This window comes from Panthera pardus, unplaced genomic scaffold (genome assembly GCF_024362965.1).
Source record: "Panthera pardus isolate Hobbes unplaced genomic scaffold, ASM2436296v1 HiC_scaffold_13, whole genome shotgun sequence".
Taxonomy (NCBI): Eukaryota; Metazoa; Chordata; class Mammalia; order Carnivora; family Felidae; genus Panthera; species Panthera pardus.
Window position 1 is genome coordinate 16,690,710 of NW_026526688.1, and position 21,139 is coordinate 16,711,848.

The 21,139-nt window shown below is 39.6% G+C and overlaps 1 protein-coding gene and 1 long non-coding RNA gene across 6 annotated transcripts in view; one reads left to right on the forward strand and one right to left on the reverse strand.

Moving 5' to 3' along the window:
- Positions 1 to 202: 202 nt before the first annotated feature.
- The window catches only part of PDLIM3 (PDZ and LIM domain 3), a 30,277-nt gene continuing 9,340 nt past the window's right edge, over positions 203 to 21,139 (reverse strand). Inside the window, exons 3-8 of one of the 3 annotated variants that reach the window (XM_019422261.2) lie at positions 20,123 to 20,207; positions 11,214 to 11,281; positions 5,925 to 6,188; positions 4,194 to 4,324; positions 2,442 to 2,553; positions 203 to 1,169 (exon numbers count right to left, since the gene is read on the reverse strand). In XM_019422261.2, the coding sequence (XP_019277806.1) occupies positions 980 to 1,169; positions 2,442 to 2,553; positions 4,194 to 4,324; positions 5,925 to 6,188; positions 11,214 to 11,281; positions 20,123 to 20,207 (850 nt within the window). In that variant the 3' untranslated portion in view covers positions 203 to 979. Of the gene's footprint in view, positions 1,170 to 2,441; positions 2,554 to 4,193; positions 4,325 to 5,924; positions 6,189 to 11,213; positions 11,282 to 11,665; positions 11,854 to 20,122; positions 20,208 to 21,139 lie in introns of all 3 variants that reach the window. The other 2 variants (XM_019422262.2, XM_019422263.2) reach the window with 2 other exon arrangements.
- Positions 17,848 to 21,139, forward strand: part of LOC109250997 (uncharacterized) — a 190,681-nt gene continuing 187,389 nt past the window's right edge. For all 3 annotated transcript variants that reach the window (XR_002073299.2, XR_008421551.1, XR_008421550.1), the window contains exon 1: positions 17,848 to 18,079. This is a non-coding gene — a long non-coding RNA (uncharacterized LOC109250997). The remainder of the gene's footprint in view (positions 18,080 to 21,139) is intronic.

Genomic DNA, 21,139 nt, shown 5'->3' on the forward strand with positions numbered 1-21,139 from the left:
ACAATAGGGCCCCAGGAGGCCAGCAGCCCCTCCCTTCCCCTGGAGGGTCCTGAAACTGTCTCATCTGGGAGATGCCATCTTGGGAAGGAGGAAGCAGCAATGGTGAAATTTAGGGCATGAAGAGACAGCCTTGAGGGAGGTCTGAGCCTTGAATTTGACTGAATAGTTTATCTGAGAGAAGCATTTAAAATGAAAGAGACCATTTCAAAGCATAAGCAACTGTTTTAATGGAAAGGGAATGAATTATCTTTAATTAGCAAATTTAAATGTTCCTCCTATCAGCAGAAATTGTGGGCTCATAAGAAAGAGTGAAGGACTTATAAAAACTAAACAAACCACATTTTTCTTAAAATACCTGAGTTGTTAGTGTATGTGTCAAGATATGATCGGACTTCTTGTTGGAATGTTGATTTTATCTGAATTCACTGCGTGCCACTTCATTAGGTATTTTAAAAATATTTTATGTATTTATTATGTATGTTGCATCTGGTGGTATAATTGAATATGAAACTAGAGAAATCTAGGGAATTTCTTTCTGACATGCACTATAATTTAAAACAGTAACAGACAGCTGCAAGTTGTGTTAGAATACAAGATTGTCATTTGGTGTTTACTACAATTGCAAAAACAGCTTGTTAAGGAAAAATAATTAGACTTCCCCAAATATCTTGATGTCATAATACATATGTAAATTGTGGAGTAGGACATACAAAAAAATTATTGCTTTAAATGTCAGTTACTGCTAGCCCCAGAGAGAAAAAGAGCTGCAAAACGTAGCTACTGTATGTTTACACATACATTTATAGCAGGCATTTGTCTCCCACTCCTTTTCTTCAGTAACAATAATATAAACGTCTAAAAAGCCTTGGTTTTAGATTTGGAGTCGACAGTTGGCTATACTTCTGCCCAAAGCCATTGATGTCTTCCTGCGTTAAGTGCGCGTGAGGGCTTGCGTGCTCTGGTCTGCGTTAAGACTCAATTAAGCTTTGGGATAAAGAGTAACTGTGTCGTAGCCCTCTGGGGGCCGCATGCGAGCTCTTGCATGCGTTTCGCAGTACAGCTCGCCCTCCACGAAGAAGTAGCCCTTCTGTTTGAGGTTGAGGTTGCAGTCGGCACACACGAAGCACTCCGGATGCCGGTACTTATCCCGCGCCTTCACAACAGCACCGCTGTAGAGAAAAGGGAGATCGAGTCAAACAAACAAACAAAACCCACAGAGCCGAAAACATGCTACAAGGGGAGATAACAACTGCCTTCTGGCAGGTGTTATCTGTTTCACATTCAGGAAACAGCCTCCAGCTGTAAAACCAGCAGGGCTGTGAAACTGACGTCATTGTCAGCCAGATCCCTGAGGACCACAGGAACACATCCCGTGTTTCTCGGGTGCCTCCTTTTCAGAGTTTTCAAACAAGTCGTTTCTACAAAAGTTATGGGATCTTACCTCGTGGTCTTTGCCGATTGTTTCTTTGAAAGAGCAAAACACGACATGAGTAAGACTCACACCCCTGCACAGGATTCTGATTGTGACCAAGGTTGCCTACAGGGCTACAAGTCCCTCTGACTGCTTTCTATGTTGGTGGTGCAGCCGTTATTCTATGGAGCACAGAGAAAACAGACCCAAGAGCAGAGATGGGATTGCCATGGGTGGGCGGACTGACCTCTCCTGTCAAAACAGCTTACTTCAGCTTGGATGAGGTAACTGCTTTTGGTACCATTATAAACGCTTGTGTTTTATGAGATCCTCTCTGCTCCAGAGCTCCGTGTCCCGCTTCTTTCTTTCTGTGTCACATTCCCCACTTGCTCTAAGCAGGCTTGGCTCCCACTGCCCTCCTGGGATGAATCCTGGAAAACTGGACTGATGGTGCCTCAGTGTGAGCTAAGAGTAGAGGAACAGGATAAAGGGGTGGGAGAAGTGGCCTCGTGGGGCATGTGGGGCATTTGCAGTGGAGAGATTGAAATGACCTGCTTCACTGGAAGATCTGAATTAGCAAGTGTGGCTATTCAAACATAAGGGCCCTTGAAATGGAAGCTGACTGAATTTTTAAAAATTATATTTCAGTATTTGTGTAACTTAAGAAACCCAGTAAAGAAAATGTGTTTCAGTGAACAACCTGATGACCTTAGTATTCGGTTCCCTGAGTTTATACAGAAAAGAAAATATTTAAAGACTGTATATTAACAAAGGGAAGGCTTTTTGAAGTGAAATTGTGATTCTTGGACGTGATTTTTTTAAAATATACTTCTAAGACAATTTTTATGGGAAAATATATGAAATTATGAGTCCAGAATGCCGATTCACGTTACATGCCAGTTTTAGGGTGTGTCGAAGGAATTCTGGTCAAATGTGCTGAATGTTGTGGATATATTTCAAGTTACTGACTGGAAATAGAGAACAGATACCAAGATTCATAGTGAATTCCTGGGTTAAAAATGAAACTTACACAATGCCACTCCCACATTTGTCACAGAGTGGCATCTTCTGTGTGCTGCCAGGGCCACCATGGACTTTTGTAACTGGAGCTCTCACACTCCGAGTTCCAGCGGGACGGTCATCTGAAAAACAAAGTGTTTCCATTTATGGCAAGGGAACAGCTGGCTACTGGCTAGTTCCTACTTTGCTTCTATTTTAAGGTGTGCACTTTAACTTAAGGAATTCTTAAGTTGCACGGGTGCTATCATTTCAAAAGGAGTAGGACCGGTTCAAGCATAACTTGTTCTGAAGCATGGCCTTACAAAACAGAATTAGTCAACATTTGTTGTCGTCATAGGGAGCTGTTATAAAATGCTCAAAAAGGCAGAATACCTTTTGCATTTTTTCCTGCTTCTTATTGGGGTAAAATATACATAACATAATATTGACCTTCTTAACCATTTTAAAATGGGTAATTCGGGAGCAGTAGGTCTATTCACAAGGTTGTGCAACCATCACCAATGATTATTTCCAGGACTCTTTCATCATCCAAACAAAAACCCTGTATCCATTAAACAGTAACGGCCCATTCTCTCTTCTTCCCAGATCCTGGTAATCTCTATTCTACTTTCTGTCTTAAGACTTGCCTATTCTAGGTACCTCTTATGAGGTACTCTTATGAAGGGTACAATATTTACCCTTCTGTGTCTGGCCTGTTTGACTGAGCATGTTTGCAAGGTTCATCCATGTTGCAGCATGTATCAGAATTTCATTTTTTGAGGCTGCATGATATTCTGTGTGGATAGACCATATTTTGTTTATCCATTGATCAGTTGGTAGACAAATGTGTTGTTTTCACTCTCTGGCTATTGTGAATAATGCTGCTATGAACATTGGTGTGTAAGTATCTGTTTGAATCTCTGCTTTCAAGTTTTTGGGTATGGACCCAGAAATGTAATTGTTGGATTATTATGCTAATTCTATGTTTAACTTTTTGAGGAGCCCGTATACTGTTTTTCACAATGGCTGCACCATTTTGCATTCCCACCAACAACGAACAAGGGTTCCAGTTTTTCCACATGCCCACGAACACTTGTTTTTTCCTTAAAAAAAAATATTAGCTATCCTAGTGGGGCATTTTGCATACTGCGCAGGTTTTTAAAGGACAGTGTATCTTTTGTTGATGGAAAAACATTGGTAAGAGTGTGAGCCCCGAGGACAGCAGGGGTGGCTAGAGATTCAGCCCTGCTTCTTACTGGCTGTGTCTCTTTGTACAAATCCGCTCTCTCTATGCCTCAGTTTCTCATTTGTTAGAGAAAATAATAGTTCCTATCTCACAGGTTATTGTGAGGATTAAATGATAAAGTATGCAAAGTACTTAGCACAGGGTTTGGAACACAGTAAGGGTTCATCACAGTGTTATTTTAAAATTTGGACGACGACGATGATACCGTGGAGTATGGGGGGAGGCGGAGAAATCTTGCAATATCCATTGAAAATTGGACTTTACGATTCTGAAGCTGAACTAGCCCCTGGATTACTGTGGAGGGAATTTGTCGTGGTGCTCTTTTATCACCGAGTTGGTGGCTATTTGGATACATTCTGGAAGCTCCTTTCCTAAACCAAGCACCACCCAAATCCTTCGGAGGAAAGATTCATTTGATCACTGAACTGAATACATTTTTAGACTTTCATTCCCAGGATGTTTACTGCCCTCCCATCCCTTGACTTTTCTAAGGGCCTCCATCAATGCTGTCCCAGCAAGACATTCGCGGCTGCTCACCAGGGCCGTCATTCACTAATTCCTGGAGCACTCTGAAGGAGCCCGACTGGCGAGGCTGAGTAGGTTCATTCCGATTGTCATGGAGCATCCGGTACACATCTGACTCGGGGGGCACAGAGGCTACAGGTTCACTGAAACACAGGATGGCAGGGAAAGCAGTGTCAGGAGCATCATGACACATGGGATGTGCAAGAAGCTACAAGGCATGAATAAGCAATGATCACTATATTTGCAGTAACTCCTGAACAAAGCCTCTGTATTTTCAAGTTAGTCTCTATTACAGTTAAAAAATATGGTATGAATTCACATGGGTCACCTTGAAGATGTCATTAAATTACATCACCGCACTTCTCCATCTGACAGAATACTTTGGAGGGCAACTAAAATGTGATTGTCAGGGAATAGCAATTAAAAAAATAACACTCGTGTCTGATGGATATATAATTATGATGTGAACACAATTAACTTTTCTCATAAAAAAGACAACATAACATGTGGTAGGAAGTGCAGGAGTGACCCCAGTTTGATTATTCTTGGTCATAAAATGGTCAGTAAAATTCAGATTCACTTCTGATATTAAACTGAAAGGTATGGCTTCATTTTGTTTTTAAGATTAATTTGTTAACTTCGAAAAACAGCAAAGGTATCGTTTTGCTTATAAATTGAAGATGTTCAACTCGTATGTGAAAGTACATAATGTAGAAACTTTCAGTTATATTGACTACATTATGTTTTTTAATAGCCACATTATAATTCACTTCTAACAACGATAGCAGCTTTATTTTTAATATTCTACAAATACAATTCAAATCTAAGAAAATGCCTCAATGATAATACTACATGCCAGGCACTAAATGCTTTATTATTTTATGTCATTTAACTGCATTATCTAGAAAAGTAGTTGCTATCTGCACATACTTTTCTACCTATATCCTATTTGAAAATCATCTTATATATCTGAAAGTCCTTGCAAAAAAGCTTTGAGATACATTACATGATTATTATCTCATTGCATTCATCCCAAGAGATATTTTTGGGAATTGATACATAGTACTCTTAAACATTATAAAACTTTAATTTATAAAAAGCGGTTATGTAATACTGAAAGAAGTAATAAGACTTTATCTTATAATAAATCTTTTTAATTGAAAAGCTTGATGGCAAAAGTGCTTTGAACAAATATTCATAATAAAGAAGAAAGTAGTCAAAATAAGAGACCAACAGAAATTAAATATTTACATTATTAGCTTGAGCTTATAAAACTTTATTCATGGCAAAAATTCCAAATGAAAAAATAATTACCTCTCCATAAGATACCGTTAACAGAGAGAAGAGGTGTCATTTCTTAAAATTCCTCTGAACTTCCCATCCCTTTCCCAAATTTTGACCTCCAAAGGAGAAGCATAGAGTATGCCAGATTATAAATCACTTTTGAAAAGTGTTGTACCAGACATTTGTAAAGAGCATTGTAGCTTTCCAAGAGATACATACATTTGGTCCTTCCATGATTTCATTTTATTGCGATCTGTCCCATTAAGCTCTACTTAGCTCATTCTGGAAGTCACTTTTATCTTTATGTCTAGATATTTGCAATACATCCTTAGCATTTTTCTCTTGAAAGCTTTCCACATAACCTTCTTCCAATTAAGACAACGTTAAAAGACACCGGTAAAGTTGACATTGCCCATGTGTTTAATTAATATGCCCATCATTCAAAAAGACTCGTATTACCTCATTAAGGGTGTTTCCCCTAGAGCTGTTGAAACCTGACCCTGAAGTGTTTCCATAATATTGTCATCTGAGTACAACTGCATAGGTGTATTAAACTGAGCATGTACAATCTTCACACCGGGAAGTTCCATTTCCAAAGGAATGTTAGGGGCCATCTTAGCAGCAACTTTCAAGTCACCTGGGCAAATAGTACTAAGAGTACTGACAGAAGAAGGGGTGCTACGTCCACTGCCACCGTCAATACCGGACGGAGTACTGCATCCACTGTGTTAATGACCACGTTACACAGAGAGGTGACACAGGAATCAGAAAATCCAGACAGGAGAACACAGAGAACAAGTACAGAGAGGTTAAAAGGAATTGAAGACAGAAAGTAAGAAGTGAATTCAATCAAATTCAAATGAAATGTTTATTTCTAGCTAGAGTATATTTTAAAAAGGGGAGACATTTAAAAATTCATGATGGAAAAAAGTTCAAGAAAATTAAAAAGTACAGGTGATATTGCATTTGTTGGCTCTGTTCTACTAGGCAATATGTTAAGCCGAGGGTTACACATAGAGTTGTGTGCATAAAGTAGAAAAGATGGAACTCGCTTTACTTTTTAAAAACAGGCCACACAGTTTTAAACTTGCCAACATCACAAACAAATGATGCAGGGAAATTACATTGGCTGGATGTCCTTTTACCTTTATGAGCTGCAATGTTTAAAATGAAAACATTAATAAATGATCCTTCACAAATGGTAACTGGCTTTGCAGCATGAAGGTCAATCAGATATTTAGGCTAAACATTTCAAAATAGGAAGCAGATGTTTCAGACATGCAGTTACACGTTCCTTGAATAGGTTCTCCGTTGGTTCTGTGATAAAGATTATGTTTGAAAGCTACTTTGTGAACGTTTTCTTGTTACCATGTTAACTTTTTCTACTTTCGTGCTTTAATTTTGTGAAGAGTACACTTTAAAAAATTGTTCAGTGATTTAATACAGGCTCTAGAAACAGCCAATAAATGCTTGTCACCTTGAAATTAATTGATTAGAGGGCAAATAAGGTAGTCTTGGACTCTTTAGATGCCAGCTAGGGCATCATATGTAACTATTTTATGTAACATTTTGGAGGTACTCATATATTTCCATGCATATTTCTCATTTCCTTTTAAAGATCAATTGAGGGGACTTATTATTAAAACACGAGAAAGGCCATTCATGCAGTTTTAAAAACAGCTAGGGAGATTTCAAATTCTCTTTGAATCTGGATAGGAGGCTAGTCACAACTGACATGCCAGTGACTAAAAAGTAATTTTTCTACATGCATTCTAAGTGCAGCATGAGAAATGCATTTTACAAGAAAATGGAATATACTGAGTTGTTTTTTTTTTAAGCACAATCATTTAAGACTAAACCAAAAAAAAAATTAGTATTTGTAAATTTTTTTCATGCTTGCAGGTTAGTGTTGCTATAAACTCAAGGCAGAGAACAATTTATATGATGTGTTTATCTCAAAGTCCGTTTTCTCTTAGGGCTTAGGTATGGCTCTTGCATTTACTCTCTAGGGCTGCTAATGCTAACCTTAGCCTCATATAGAGGGCAAAAACCAGAAGGATATTGGGCATCGATTCTGCTGACTACATCAATGTTGTAGCCTGCTTAGTGTGAACAACTCATGTCACTAAATGGATTTTTTAATTTTTTTTGTCTGGTGTTATCCAGTTCGACCACCTGCATGACCTAAATGAGGCGAGTATACATGGATGTGCCCCTTTACTTCCTGGCTGTTGAGACCCTATTTAAAGCCCAGTCTGTAAATTGGTTAATCATCTACAAAATGCCGAGCGGCGTTTTTATCATTTTTGTAGTTCAACACTCTCTTTGCTCCTGAAATCGACCATAGTTGGTGAAAGGCTCTGTGTCAGGACTAGAGCTAGACAGTAGATGGGTAAGCTATGAGCAATCAGAACTTACAGATAGACATTATTTTGTAGTTGTAATTAGTAATCTTTGTTATTAGTGTTCTTGTATATAGCATGCTTGTGTACATAATTTTATTTGAGCAAAGATTCTATCTTCTATTGCCTGATTTCTTTATCATTCTATTTAGGAGCCCCTGGTTATTGAATACATAGGAAATATACCCTTAGCAAACAAGAATGACCTTTTTATAAATTTTCGGACAGTTTTAAAAGATCTCTTGAACTGATGCTCTAAGTAAATAGTTTTGATGAGCTCCATTCACTGTGGGTAGTATCATGGGTCACCATGACCTATCCTGTGACCCGGAAAGGTAGATACGAATGAGATTTCTTGACTTTGACTTAGTGACTTGGCATGTGTAAGCTTGATGATACACTCAATTACTTCATGCCTCCATATCATCAGACAGAGAACTAATTTCCCTGGCCTGTGTACAGACTTTTTGGGATGAACTTCTGGAAGTGAGCTGTCCAAAAACCACTCAGAGGATTCTATTTTATCATTTGGATCTCCAAAATATCTTGTGTATATTTTTGGGTATAAATTTGGCTTTAAAAATTTACATATTTGCCTATGAAAATACTGATTTTTTAATATGCTTCAATTATGAAATAAAAGAACCATAACTAGCAGGCAGGCCCGAGGGAGATTAACATATTAACAATTTAGTGTCTCCCACTTCGGATTAAAAAGTTGTTCATTTGGCTGTAGCTTGGTATATAGCCACCTAAAACTCCACCTCGATGAAGGATCATTTGGTAAGAACAAGAAATTCAGAAGCTAGAACAAATACGGGACACAGGAAGAAAGGAAAGATAGTAGAGGCATTTTTACAATTCTTTAAGATTTATATGTGGTACCTGTCTTTAGAGTTTATTTGGGGGGGGCAGGGAGAGAATGAACAGGGGAGGGGCAGAGAGAGGGGGACAGAGGATCCGAAGAGGACTCTGTGCTGACAGCAGAGAGCCCGATGTGGGGCTCAAACTCACAAACCATGAGATCATGACCTGAGGCCAAGTCAGATGCGTAACCCACTGAGCCACCCAGGCGCCCTGGGTACCTGTCTTTAAAGCAAACCCTTTTGTCCCTGTTTCTCCTCTCTCCTCTCCCAAATTCAGCTATATTGAAAGGCACCTGACAATAACAAAATCATGAGTGGCTTGTCACTATCACCATGTTTGAGTTAAAATGAAAATAAAAGAAGGCCATTAGCTACCTGAATCCCTCTGACTTTCCCTGAATTATGATGAAATTAAATGTGTTACTGGTCTTTAGCCACGGCAAGATCTGTGTTACTCTGATGTGTCATTTCACTCATCGCCTAAAGTCCTAGGGTTTGGATTAGTGAATTTCCAGTTGAACCAACCTCAAAAGAATGCAAGTGCATTAATTTTACTATGCTTCTTTAGAAAGTTGCATATATATTTATTCAATAGTAACATAGCATCTTAACTCTTTATCTAGTGTTGTGATCTTGGGGGAGGGGCTGGGAAGCTGTGGAAGGTGGGGAAATAGGGAGAAGATATACAAGCAAATAGAATGGGGACCAGGGAACAACGAAGTAAAGAAAGGCTTGTGCAGAGTTCCGTCTATGAGGTAGGGTGGTAGCTCTTGATTCTACCTGCCACTCAAGTATTATTAGGTACCCTTAGGACTTCGTTCCTTTATCTAAGAACATTATGGAGCATTAGTCTGTCCCAGCCTTGTGTCCAGGTGCTGGGAAGATATAAGGCGCTCCCTTCTATTGGGGGAAAATGTATTTAGTAGTCACTGCCTTTTTAGCCTTGTCTCCTGCTCTTCCACTCTACTGCTTCTGAGTCTGATCTCACAAAATCGGCCAGCTTATTTTGAGATAATCCTCTGGCCCTGACTCTAGCTCACGGAAAGGTCTGCACAAGGAGATCACAGATCACATATCAAGCGATGATTGACCATCCAGAGCAGGTATCATAAACTTGGACACCCCCAGGGGCCAGCAGGTTATACTTACATAAAAATAGGCCAGGTATCGGGAGTGGTGAGCATTTTGACAGGATGGAGACTAGATGTTCCATCTTAAGGCATTTACTTAAGTTTCTTGGTTTTGGTTTTGTTTTTAACAACAGAAGGGTTACATAAAACACCCTCTGTAAGTTGGATGGGCCGCTAGTTTGTGACACTGGATATAGATCATTATTCAATAATCCTAACTGCCAACTTCCTTCCTCTGGGCTGACTAATGTAGCTGAGGTCAGAGGAATGGGTTTGAGGTTTCCTAAAGTCACTCTTTCCCAATGTGCCAACACAGGGCATTCGTTTCCCCCCCACCCCCCCTTGGGGTTGGAGTACAATTTCTAGAGAAGATATTTATTTGAAAAGGATCATCTGACTGAAGATGATGATCTGTTTCTCTGATGGACAGCACTGAAGAGCTGGCCTGTTCTTACTGCAGTCTGGACACAGTTATATCTGTGAGGGTAACAAACATACCTCCCTCTCTCCCAGCTTTTTCCTTATACTGCTCTCCTCTGTGTGGCAAAGTTCCTTTTCAAGTGGCCTCTTTTTCTTTGCAAGTGTCCATAAGGATGAAGATTTACTTTTTGTTATTAAAATTTTTTAAAATATTTATTTTTGAGAGACAGAGCATGAGCAGGGGAGGGACAGAGAGAGAGGGAGACAGAGAGAATCCCAAGCAGGCTTCAGGCTATGAGCTGTCAGCACAGAGCCCTTTGTGGGGCTCAAACTCAGGAACCAGAAGATTATGACCTGAGCCAAAGTCAGACGCTTAACCGACTAAGCCACCCGGGTGCCCCCACATTTATTTTTATGTAAGAGCTAGAACGAGTGGGATTACACAGCAGGCTAATGGTGCTGTGAGAAACAAGGGCTGAGGTGGGCTACTCACAGCCTGTGAAACATAGAAAGCTGCACCAGCGTTCCCACTGGGCCCTGCCTGTCTCCTGACTTCTGATAGGGTGCCGGTGTCCATGTTTGTTCCTGCTGGCTGGGCTCTCGTGCCCTGGGAATGGGGTACATCTGCCTGCCTCAAAGGTCACTGTGTTCTGATGGGATCCTCAGAGCAGCAGGGGTATTAGTTATAAATATATGTGGTGATTGCCTAACATTTCACAGCTCTATAATCTGGTCAGTATTTACTCTCGGAAATGGACGTTAGTTACCTACTGTTCTCTGCTAAAAGTGAGTTTGTTTCTTTTGCTTTTGAAATAGGCTTCAAAATGAGCAGAGTCACTCCAAACCCCTAAGGGTTACTCTTCTTAGTGATTAGTAAGGATTTATTAGAGAAGCATGCACTCCAGACATCACAATCTCAGAGCTTATGACCTGCTTCGGCCTGGGATTATGAAAGGTTTGGGCCGAATATTGTGCTTGTGTTCAAAGTAGTTCACATCCTGTAAAAACAAAGGGTTAAAAAGTTCCTCAGTGGAAGATAGTTTTTGTGGGTTTTTTTTTTTTTTTTTTTAGATAAAAGTAAATGAATGATAATTGCACAGAGAAGATTATTTACCACCAAATATTGACATGACTAAGAAGGGGGATGATGGAACCGAGCGATTTCTTCATTTTAAGCATCTGTTCACTAAATGTTCAGGAACTGGCAGACTGGACTCCAGAACATTCTGGATCTGTTCTAGATGCTTGTCTTTAAACTAAACATCTGACTGTGCCTTCAGGAAAGTAAAAATAAAACAGCAAGAGCTGGACTTTGGAAAGGAAAAGAAACCGTACTATCACTGTTAAGAGCATGGTGGCCAGAAGGCAAGTCGGATACTTACTTTTGAGGTGAACTAGGAATGAGACCCCGCAGCTGTCCGTGAAGCGCGTCTTGTATATTGCTAGTTGAATAGAGCCCAATGGGTGAGTTATAGGAAGCGCTCACTACCTGTCTTTTGTCATCAATGTTTGCTGCTGCAACGAAAGGTTGGGCCCTTCTGTTGTGCGCGGTACCAATGGGTTTGAACTCCTGTACAATGGCAGACAAGATACACAGAGCCACAGAACGCACAACAAAGCCATTAATGAGCAAACCTAGAGCATCGCTGTTGTTAATCAAGGCTTCTTCACCCCACTGCAAGATTAACGGCAAGGTTAAAGGAGGAGTTATGCATAAACCTTTCTACATTTTCTGTGAAATTTACATGTGCTGTATTCAGCCACTTTTAAGGTGCAGATGAATTGACCTTATTTAAAATATCATAAAAGAATTCGAACGTTATTCTTTTTGTCTGGCCCTACTGACTTTCACGGCTGTAGTTGTTAAGAAATTCTCATATGACTCATTTGGATACTGAAATTCGATGTCAGAAATGAGATTTGTGGCTTAGAAGAATTATCATAGTTAACTTTTTCTCAAGGAGAACTTATATACACTTTCTCTTCTATGAATATCTTATTACAGCTTCCTCCATTTTAGGAAAAGGAGGGGCAAAACAATCAGAGAGAGGGAGCATTTATGAATACTTATACCGAATCATTTTAACTAATCCAAGTAAAAGTTTTATTTTTTCTTTATGCCTACCACAAAAAAATTCTTATTTTGCGTTATGTTCTAACTTTAAGTTTAGAACAAATAATAAGCATTAAAGGACTATTTTTTCCTTATGAGAGCAGGGATACCATGTATATGGAAACTTTCTTTTCTTTTTTTTTTTTGTGATGATTGCACGTTGTGTGTTTAAAGAACTTTTCATGTTTCTTTTAGTCCCAGAAGGACTAAAGTCAACAATTCAGATAGCTAATGTATAAGACTCACAAGAGGATCTCCACTTTATTGCTTGGAGAAAAGGATCAAACATCCGAGTCCCAAACTCTGAAACATGCCTGAATGATCGGAAACTCTATGTTATTATTTTTTAATGTAGGAATCTGGTTTTCCAATTTTTACAGAGATTTGTAATTTCGTAAAGTCATTAAATATCTTTTTCTCCTAAGCGACAGAAGAAAACCAGGAGGGAAGGCTAAAATATACACAAGCTGATTCTCTTTCCAGATCTTTTCATTTGGCAGAATCAGTAAGATAAATCTTTCCAATATTTTCACTCACGCATTCACATCGACTTCACTTACTTTGGTGAATGTGCCACCAATTTTTCACACAGATTTCAACTAGCACAAACATTTATGATTCTTTGAAATGTTACTGAAAGGAGGCTGTTTTTATTAAAAAAAACCAAGAAGGTCTTGTAATATTCTTGCTCATGTCATTTTTTTCTCTTCTTGTCATTACAAATGAGTAAATCGTGGGATGGCGCTTTTTTTGGTTGTTGTTAGAAAAAGAGACTGTCTTCGTTTCTTAGGGGAGGAACCAGAGTTTTGCACACAGATTCTTGTGCTTGAGAACATACCGACAGCTTCCTTTAGGGACCCATGCCACATGATGCTTCGGTGTTTTGATTCTGAGCAGCCACTCTTCACACGAAGTCCCTATTCCCCCATCTAGGTTTCTTGGAAAAGTTCACTTAAAATTTTAATAGTTGTAACAGGCAAATGGGGTACAGCTTCAAATACTAGCCGTACTGAGTCTGTGACTCCAGCTACCCCAAATCTCCTGGTGCCTGAAAATCGGGGATGTGGTAGAGAGCAACTTTTCTCTCATCAACCTTGGGCCGCGTATTATAATAGCCTCTTAAACTTGAGAAGGTCTGAGTTGAATACAATAGGCTGTGATCCTATAGTGTGATTGGATTGACTGGCATCTTACTGATTCATTATTTTTACCTCCAGAATAGTGGCTCACTGCCTAGGAGTTCGTTGGGGGACAGTAGGGTTGCTGCTGTTAGGCAGCAGAATGACTGAAATCACCAAATGTGGCTTTAGAAAAATGCTGAGTCCCAGAATAAGGGAAAATGTGTGTAGTCACACATTTATACAGTGCCACCATCTGATTGTTTTGGCTGATTTAATGATGAATTCTGCTTGTTGTTGTTGTTGTTGTTGTTTTTTATGATTTCTGATTAGCCTTATTAGGGCAGGAAAAAAGTGAATTGGAAATAATTGTAGGTAATGCCAGTGGTGATGATTCAAGCCTTTGTTACTCTTTTTGAAATGAAAGAAGAAGGCTAATTGCCTCATTTAGTTTTGGTAAATTATTAATTTCTCAGGCTAATTAAAAGAGTGAATCAGGCAGAACTGAAGGACTTAAGCTTTGTGGAATTTTTTTTAACAAAGTATGATAGGCCTTAAAGATCTTGATAAATAGAATTGAATTTAAAAAATTAGTTAATGTGATATGATGGTTTTATGGGGAAAAAAGTCGCTGCCCTTATTTCTTCTTAGTCTTAAAATGATTAAGAAACATGGGTGGTGATTGTCCTGTAAATGAGGCATCTTCACTGAAAATATTTGTGCACTAATAATTTCTAGTAGTGCTTCCGAAAAGCAGCATTTGAGTTAATCAGCTCCAACCTTTTTCTTTGCTTTCAGTTTTGGTTATATATTGCAAAGGTCATAAATGTGTAATTTGTTAAAATAAAAAAAAACCTTACTTTCTGCACATAATCATAAGAGGATATAAAAGAATATAGAATTCAATCTAATATAGGCTTCAAACATTTGTATTTAGGCTTTGCAAAGCATTAGTTTATGGGCTGCTAGAGTCATTCCAAAAAAGCACAATGAAGTTGTATACATCAAAGGTAAACAAATTTAAGTATGGCACGGGGAGGCAACATTATATCCAAGTCTTCCATCGTTGTTGATGGTCAAACAGAATCAAAAGACAAAGCCAATGACAAGTTTGGTATTCCACATTAATTTCTTTTTACATTTTCTGGAAAATCATTCGTAACAGTAATACCAGTAAAAAATTATACAGCAGTCAATACAGTCCAGCTCTTGTGTTTATTTTACCCAGACAAAAGCATCCAAATGATTCTCATCTCTTGGGAATTCAATAAGTAACCACTGCAGTTAATGAATGCATTTTAAATGTTATTTTTAAATATTAGGAGCTTATACTAAGGAATAATAGTTTGAATTAATAAAGTGCTAGAGCCAACAGAGTAAAAGCTAGGCAACTAGATGGAGGCTTGCTGATATTGGGGAGAATGCAGCTGGTGACAACAATCTCCAAGCCCTTAGGATGACCTCAGCAGTGACAGCATTCCAAGACAGTTGCACCTTTCAACTTCCTACTTGAAGAAGTTGTACATATATAAAGATTCAGCCCAAGAACTGAGGCTATTACCAGCTCCAAAAGAAACAACATGTTTCATGGTACATACATAGACGTATGTATATACTTACTAAAAAAAGTGGTGGGAAAATAAGGAAAACAAGGGATCATACCTTCGATCAAGGCACGCTGAAGAACTAATGGTATTTTGTCATGTTTGGAATTTATGAACAATCACCACCTGACCTCATGCTCACCCCTCAAAAGAAAAATAGTCACCCCTGCAAATTTTTTTCAGTGATCTGTTTCAAGTGTTTCCCGTATATAGTAGGGAACAGTTTGGGGATTAAGAAAGCTTGTTTTGAATGGGCCGCCTTCCAGTCATCACAAAATTGTAGACAAATCTATCTTTTGATAGACAAATCTATCTTTTGAAAATATAAACAACTCCAACCCATACCTCACTTGATTGTGTGTAGAGTTCCTATACGTCTTTATTATCAGATCTTCTAGGGCCAAGGATGTAATTCTTTTATGGAGACAGAAACAGTTATCTTCTCATTTAGAAATGAATGATGTTCGTTTCTGAAAAGCATCTTTCCTGTGTTGTGATAGCTACATTATAATTTTGAGTTGTTCAACTAACATTAAACAAAGATAAGCATAATGTCTTATTTGAGAATGCCGGCTTTGAAGGACACAGACCTCTAACAACATACCGTTAGCCTACAGCTAATATATAATGCTAATATAATGCTTTGTATAGGAAAATGCATATCTGCTCCCAGGCCAGGTTCAGTGTGGATGGAAGGCTTTTATTCAATGGCTGTGGGTTGATCTAAACAACTTCTAAGGTTCTTTTTAAGTCTAAGATTCAAGTCTAAATTCAAAAAAACAAAATTTAACTTTTTAATAATAGCATGAACAAATGAAAAAAAAAAACTAGGCATTAAAATTTCATGTCAGTTGTTACTATAACTGTAAAAGGAAAGTCCCCAAAGCCTGAATCTATGCATAGGGAAAAGACTGGAAATAAATACACTAACATTTTCTTAATTGTGGCAGGGCTTGTGTGGTAGGATGTAATATTTTTCCCCCTCAATGAATATATATTACTTTTAATTTTTTAAATATTTATTCATTTTTTGATAGAGATAAAGCGTGAGTGGGGGAGGAGCAGAGAAAAAGGGAGACACAGATCTGAAGCAGGCTCCAGGCTCCGAGCTGTCAGCACAGAGCCAGCCCGACGCAGGGCTCGAACTCACAGACCGTCAGATCATGACCTGAGCTGAAGTCGGACGCTTAACCGACTGAGCCACCCAGGCGCCCCGAATATACATTACTTTTAAAATGAAAAGTATTTTATTCTAATAGCCAAGGTCACAGAATTTACAATGAAAGTTTCACTTGGCTTGAGAAATAAGAGCTCAAATACTGTTTTGCTCGATGGCATTTTCTACTCATCTACAGCGGCGTCTTGAAGCATGATATATCAACAGCATTTATTTCTCAGACAGACACATCTTTGTTGTCCATAAAGTTGCCTTATTTGCAAAGTTCCTATTTTGGGTGTGTGCGTGGGGGGAAGACCTCTCTTTGCAAGACATCGTTTTGCGTGGCGTCGTGTTAATTAAAAAAATAAAATAAGAAGACAAACATAACCTCCGTTTAGCTTTCCTCCACACTCATGCTCCAAGTTAAATTCACTGCTTATCATTTTCTTTCAATCATTGCATTTTGTTCAGTTTATGCTTTGGCGTTTCAGATCGCAGGGGTTGTGCTAAGGCTGAGCTATGTTCGTAGGGAATGTCCGTCCTGAAGTGCCAAGTTACGTGAACCGATCATGCAGAAATCTGGCCTGAGGATCATCAGAGTAGGAGGCCTCTGGCCCATTAAGGGAAGAACTGAAATGGTTGTTATCTCTGAGACCTTCGAACACCGGCCTCCCTGAGAGGGTGCCAGTAAGAATGAGCCATGACTCAAAGTAAAGGAATGTTCAGAGGCTCCATCTGACTGGCTTCTGGAGCCTTTAACCCAAGCTTCACCTTTCGTTCTTTTTTTTTTTTAAACCTATCTCATTCTCTATGTTTCCCCCATTTGTGCTATCCTAAATATCCATATTGCTTAACCCCAAGATGTAGGACACGTGGACTAATATATGATTGAGGAGAGGCCAGAGTATTTAAAATTAGGGTTATTTTTAAAAGTCCAGTTTTTGTAATAATTATGGTCATAAATTCAAACTTGTAGATTTATAAAAGGGGCTTCTTCTAGAACGAAAACTCAGACAATTTCCCTTAAACTCCACTTCTGGACAGATGTTAGCAAAACACAGGCTCCCATTTTGGTCTGAGCTCAGCCTGTGCTTGCTAAATACTTGCTGAGGCACCCACATGCCGGAGCAGGTACTGCAACATGGTGAGGGATCACTGGGGATTTGGTACTTTGGTCGTATCTATTTTTTTTTTTTTTATTAATCTTTAAAAATGTTTATGTATTTTTGAAAGAGAGGGTACAAGTGGAAAAGGGGCACAGAGAGAGAGAGAGAGAGAGAGAGAGAGAGAGAGGATCTGAAGCAGGCTCTGCCCTGAAAGCAGAGAGCCCGACGTAGGGCTCCAACTCACAAACCGTGAGATTATGACCTGAGCTGAAGTCGGATGCTCCACCGAGGGAGCCAACAGGTGCCCCTGACCCCATATCTTAGCGGCTCATATTGGTGAGATCAGATTTTGAACATTAGGAGAAGTCTGGAATGGAAAATTAATTTGCGGAAGGGTGCAGTACAATTTTGGATGTGTACTATATACGGAAAAGGAAATTCAGAATTTTATCCATTTCGTCCTGGTGACAATAAGAGATTGGGTGGTCAATAAATGCATATGTGTGAGCCTTAAACTTTCCTTTCTTTCTGTTGTTTTTTAAAGCACCACATGATCTCTTTTTCTCACGCGTTGCCTCTAAGGGATGAACTGGAGGTGGGACGAAGCTCAGGGATTCCTGCAAAGGACTATCTACAAGTGACGGCTCTGCCTGGGAACTTTGTTTTTTCCTCCTGCAGTCTTGTCTTCTATCTAAGGTAATGTTGATCACAGGTATTGTTCTTCACCAATCCACCTCGGAGGCCAGGGGCTAAGCCACCACCAGCATTCAGATCCCTTCTCTGAAGAGCTGAGCTCTCGCCTGACCTAAATCGCATTCAACTTGCATGACCACTTTTACCCTGCAGCTGCCGGGGCTGGGGGCAGCCAAGCACCATTCTGAGAATTGGTTCCCAGGTTTGGTCCTGGGCGATGGTAGAAGAGGCAGTTTATCCATTTCCTTTCGTTCATTTGTCAGGTATTTATTGAGCGCTTGCTGTGTGCTCTGCCCGGGAGGCTCAGAGTAAAGAGAACAGACACAGCAGTCCTCACCTTCATGGATAGCCCAGATCACGCTCCCGCTCCCTGCCTTTGGGGCCTGTTTTCTCCTCCTTTGCTCTTAATGATTTTTAGGCTCAGGCTCTTCCTTTCTTCCAGTCAAAGGTCTAGGGCGAGGATCTAATAAACTCATGCTCTCTAAAGGTTAAACTACTCAGGATGTTTCTTCTTCTGGGGGGATTGTATTTGAACTGAAAATAAAGTTTTGATCCAAAGCAGTTTGTAATGACCCTTGTAATGGTGATGTGGAAGGCAGTCCTGGTGTCCAGGAGGTCCTATCGCGTGGGCAGCTCCCGCCTCACTGTCAGGAGAGGCCAGAGGCCTTCTGATCACAGCCTGGTGGGAGGCGGGTACCATACCAGTCCCACCAAGAGCTCCCACTAAATTGAAATCTCTATAAACAATTCGATGTGCCAAGTTCTTTTTCTATAGTGTTTTATTTAGGTCTTTGAGAAGCCCGATGAGACACAGGTACACGTTACTCTGAACGTGTTTTTACTGAAGAGAAAATGGAGGCTTATGAAGAAAGTGGAAAACTGGAAGGGACAAATGCAGGAGTTGATCCTGAAAAGGCAGATGTTGCTAAAGCATAAATTACAAATATGTTTTCAATGCATTTGCAGCAGTTATATAGGAAAACTACAGTTTGGGAATATTTAATCAGTTTAGTAGGAATGCTTGTTTAAAAAGGGATACCCAGGGGTGCCCGGATGGCTCAGTCGGTTGGGTGTCCTACTTCGCTCAGGTCATGATCTCACGATCCGTGGGTTCGAGCCCAACGTCGGGCTCTGTGCTGATAGCTCGGATCCTGGAGCCTGCTTCGGATTCTGTGTCTGTCTCCCTCTCTCTCTGCCCCTCCCCTGCTCACGCTCTGTCTCTCTCTGTCTCTCAAAAATGAATAAACATTAAAAATTTTTTTTTAAAAAGGGATACCCAGTTTATGTAGCTGTCTCTCTAAACTTGGGAAACCTCTGGCTAAGGAGAGGTTCTAAAATCCTTTCCTTAATTACATTTTGCATACAGCACGATTGAGGGTTAGTTTAATTTCAGTGTTTTTGGAGCTTTTGAAAATAGACATGGTCAGATAGGCATCAGATTATTAGATTAATTTAGCTCATTAGAATTGCCTCAAGGGAAAATCCTCTGTCTTTTGTAATTCTCCTGCATGGGCAGAATATCACCATGATTACATAATGCAAACCCTTTTTTGTCGAGTAAACTTAATTATAGAACTCCAGAACTGAGAATTAAAGAAGAATGTAAAATAAAATCTGGGTGAAGACCTGGAAGAATTGAAGTTCACAATAATTATTAAATTAGAGACACCTGTTTCAAATGCTAGACCCTAATTTTGTTTAGCTTTGTTTTAACATTTTAAACTTCTTGGATTATGTCATGGTCATATGGCAGAAGTCCATCAAAAAGAATGAAAAAATAAGTGGACTGTACATAGATACAGCCAAATTTTTCCAGAGAACATATCTATCTTTTAACAAGGTGCTTGTCTGGGCATACTTCTTTTTTTTCCTGATGGAAAAAGCACATGGATAATACAAATTAATCTCACAGGGTAAAGACAGACAATGGCTCCATCAGGTGGCTCATTCTAAGTTTTTTGTATTTGCCACTTCTTCCTCTTGGAAGGCGTCCACATCATTTAAAAGGAAATAGAATGTGAATATCATTTACTCTAAAATTCATACCTGTGGTTCTGATTCCAAGTTGATTTTGAAAGGATGAGCCTTCCCATCTTCAGATACCTGTGGAGACCATAAGCGAGTTTCTGCCCTGTAAATAAAAGAAATTTTGTAAGCTCCAAATTCTAATGGTACTTTCAGTTATAGTATACTTTCATCTCCCATAATATTTATCGAGATACTATCAAACCTTGATAGTTTAAGGAAAAGCAATGTTCCCTGGTCATTATTCTGTATTCTCCCATCTAATTAGTTTTTTGCATACTTTTGGGGAAACTTGAGTGGATAAAAATTGCATGGAGGACTACTATAGACTGAAGTTTGGGTCCCCCCACGAGTCCCCATGTTGAAGCCTCAGGCCCCAGTGTGATGGTATTTGTAGGTGAGGTCTCTGGGAGGTAATTAGGATTAGAGTAGGTCATGAGGGTAGAGCTGTCATGATAGGATCAATGTCCTTACATAAAGAGGAAGAGATCTGAGGTCTCTTGTCTCTGTGTGCATGCACCAAGAAAGGCCATGTGAGGATATAATCAGGAACCTGACCGTGCTGGCACCCTGGTCTCAGACTTCTAGCCTCTAGAACTGTGAGAAATAAATTTTTGTTGTTTAAGCCAACCAGTCTATGGTATTTTTGTTATAAGAGCCTGAACGAAGGAAAAGACATTGTACAGTTTCTGGAGAAAGTAGGTTGCCAGTACCTGCAGGCAACAGTACAGGAGAGGAAGATCCTGGAGGCCGATGACCACAGGGCAAATGCTCTAGGTTTCCCTCCTTCCCTCCTTCCTACCCAGGCCACTGCAGGAGACACGGAGTGGTTTGCCAGGGGGATTTACTGTTGGCATCAAGGAAATGAGCTTTGTCCAATCTCATGTCCTTCTCATGTATCTGTTTGGGACCATGTGCTCCTAAGGGACTGTGTGCTTGGCAGGAACACAGGTCGTGGGTAAATAGGAAAAGAGTCAATCTCACCCCTGAAATGGCAATTGGCTGATTGATTGTGCCTTCTGAACCACAGCAGGGAAA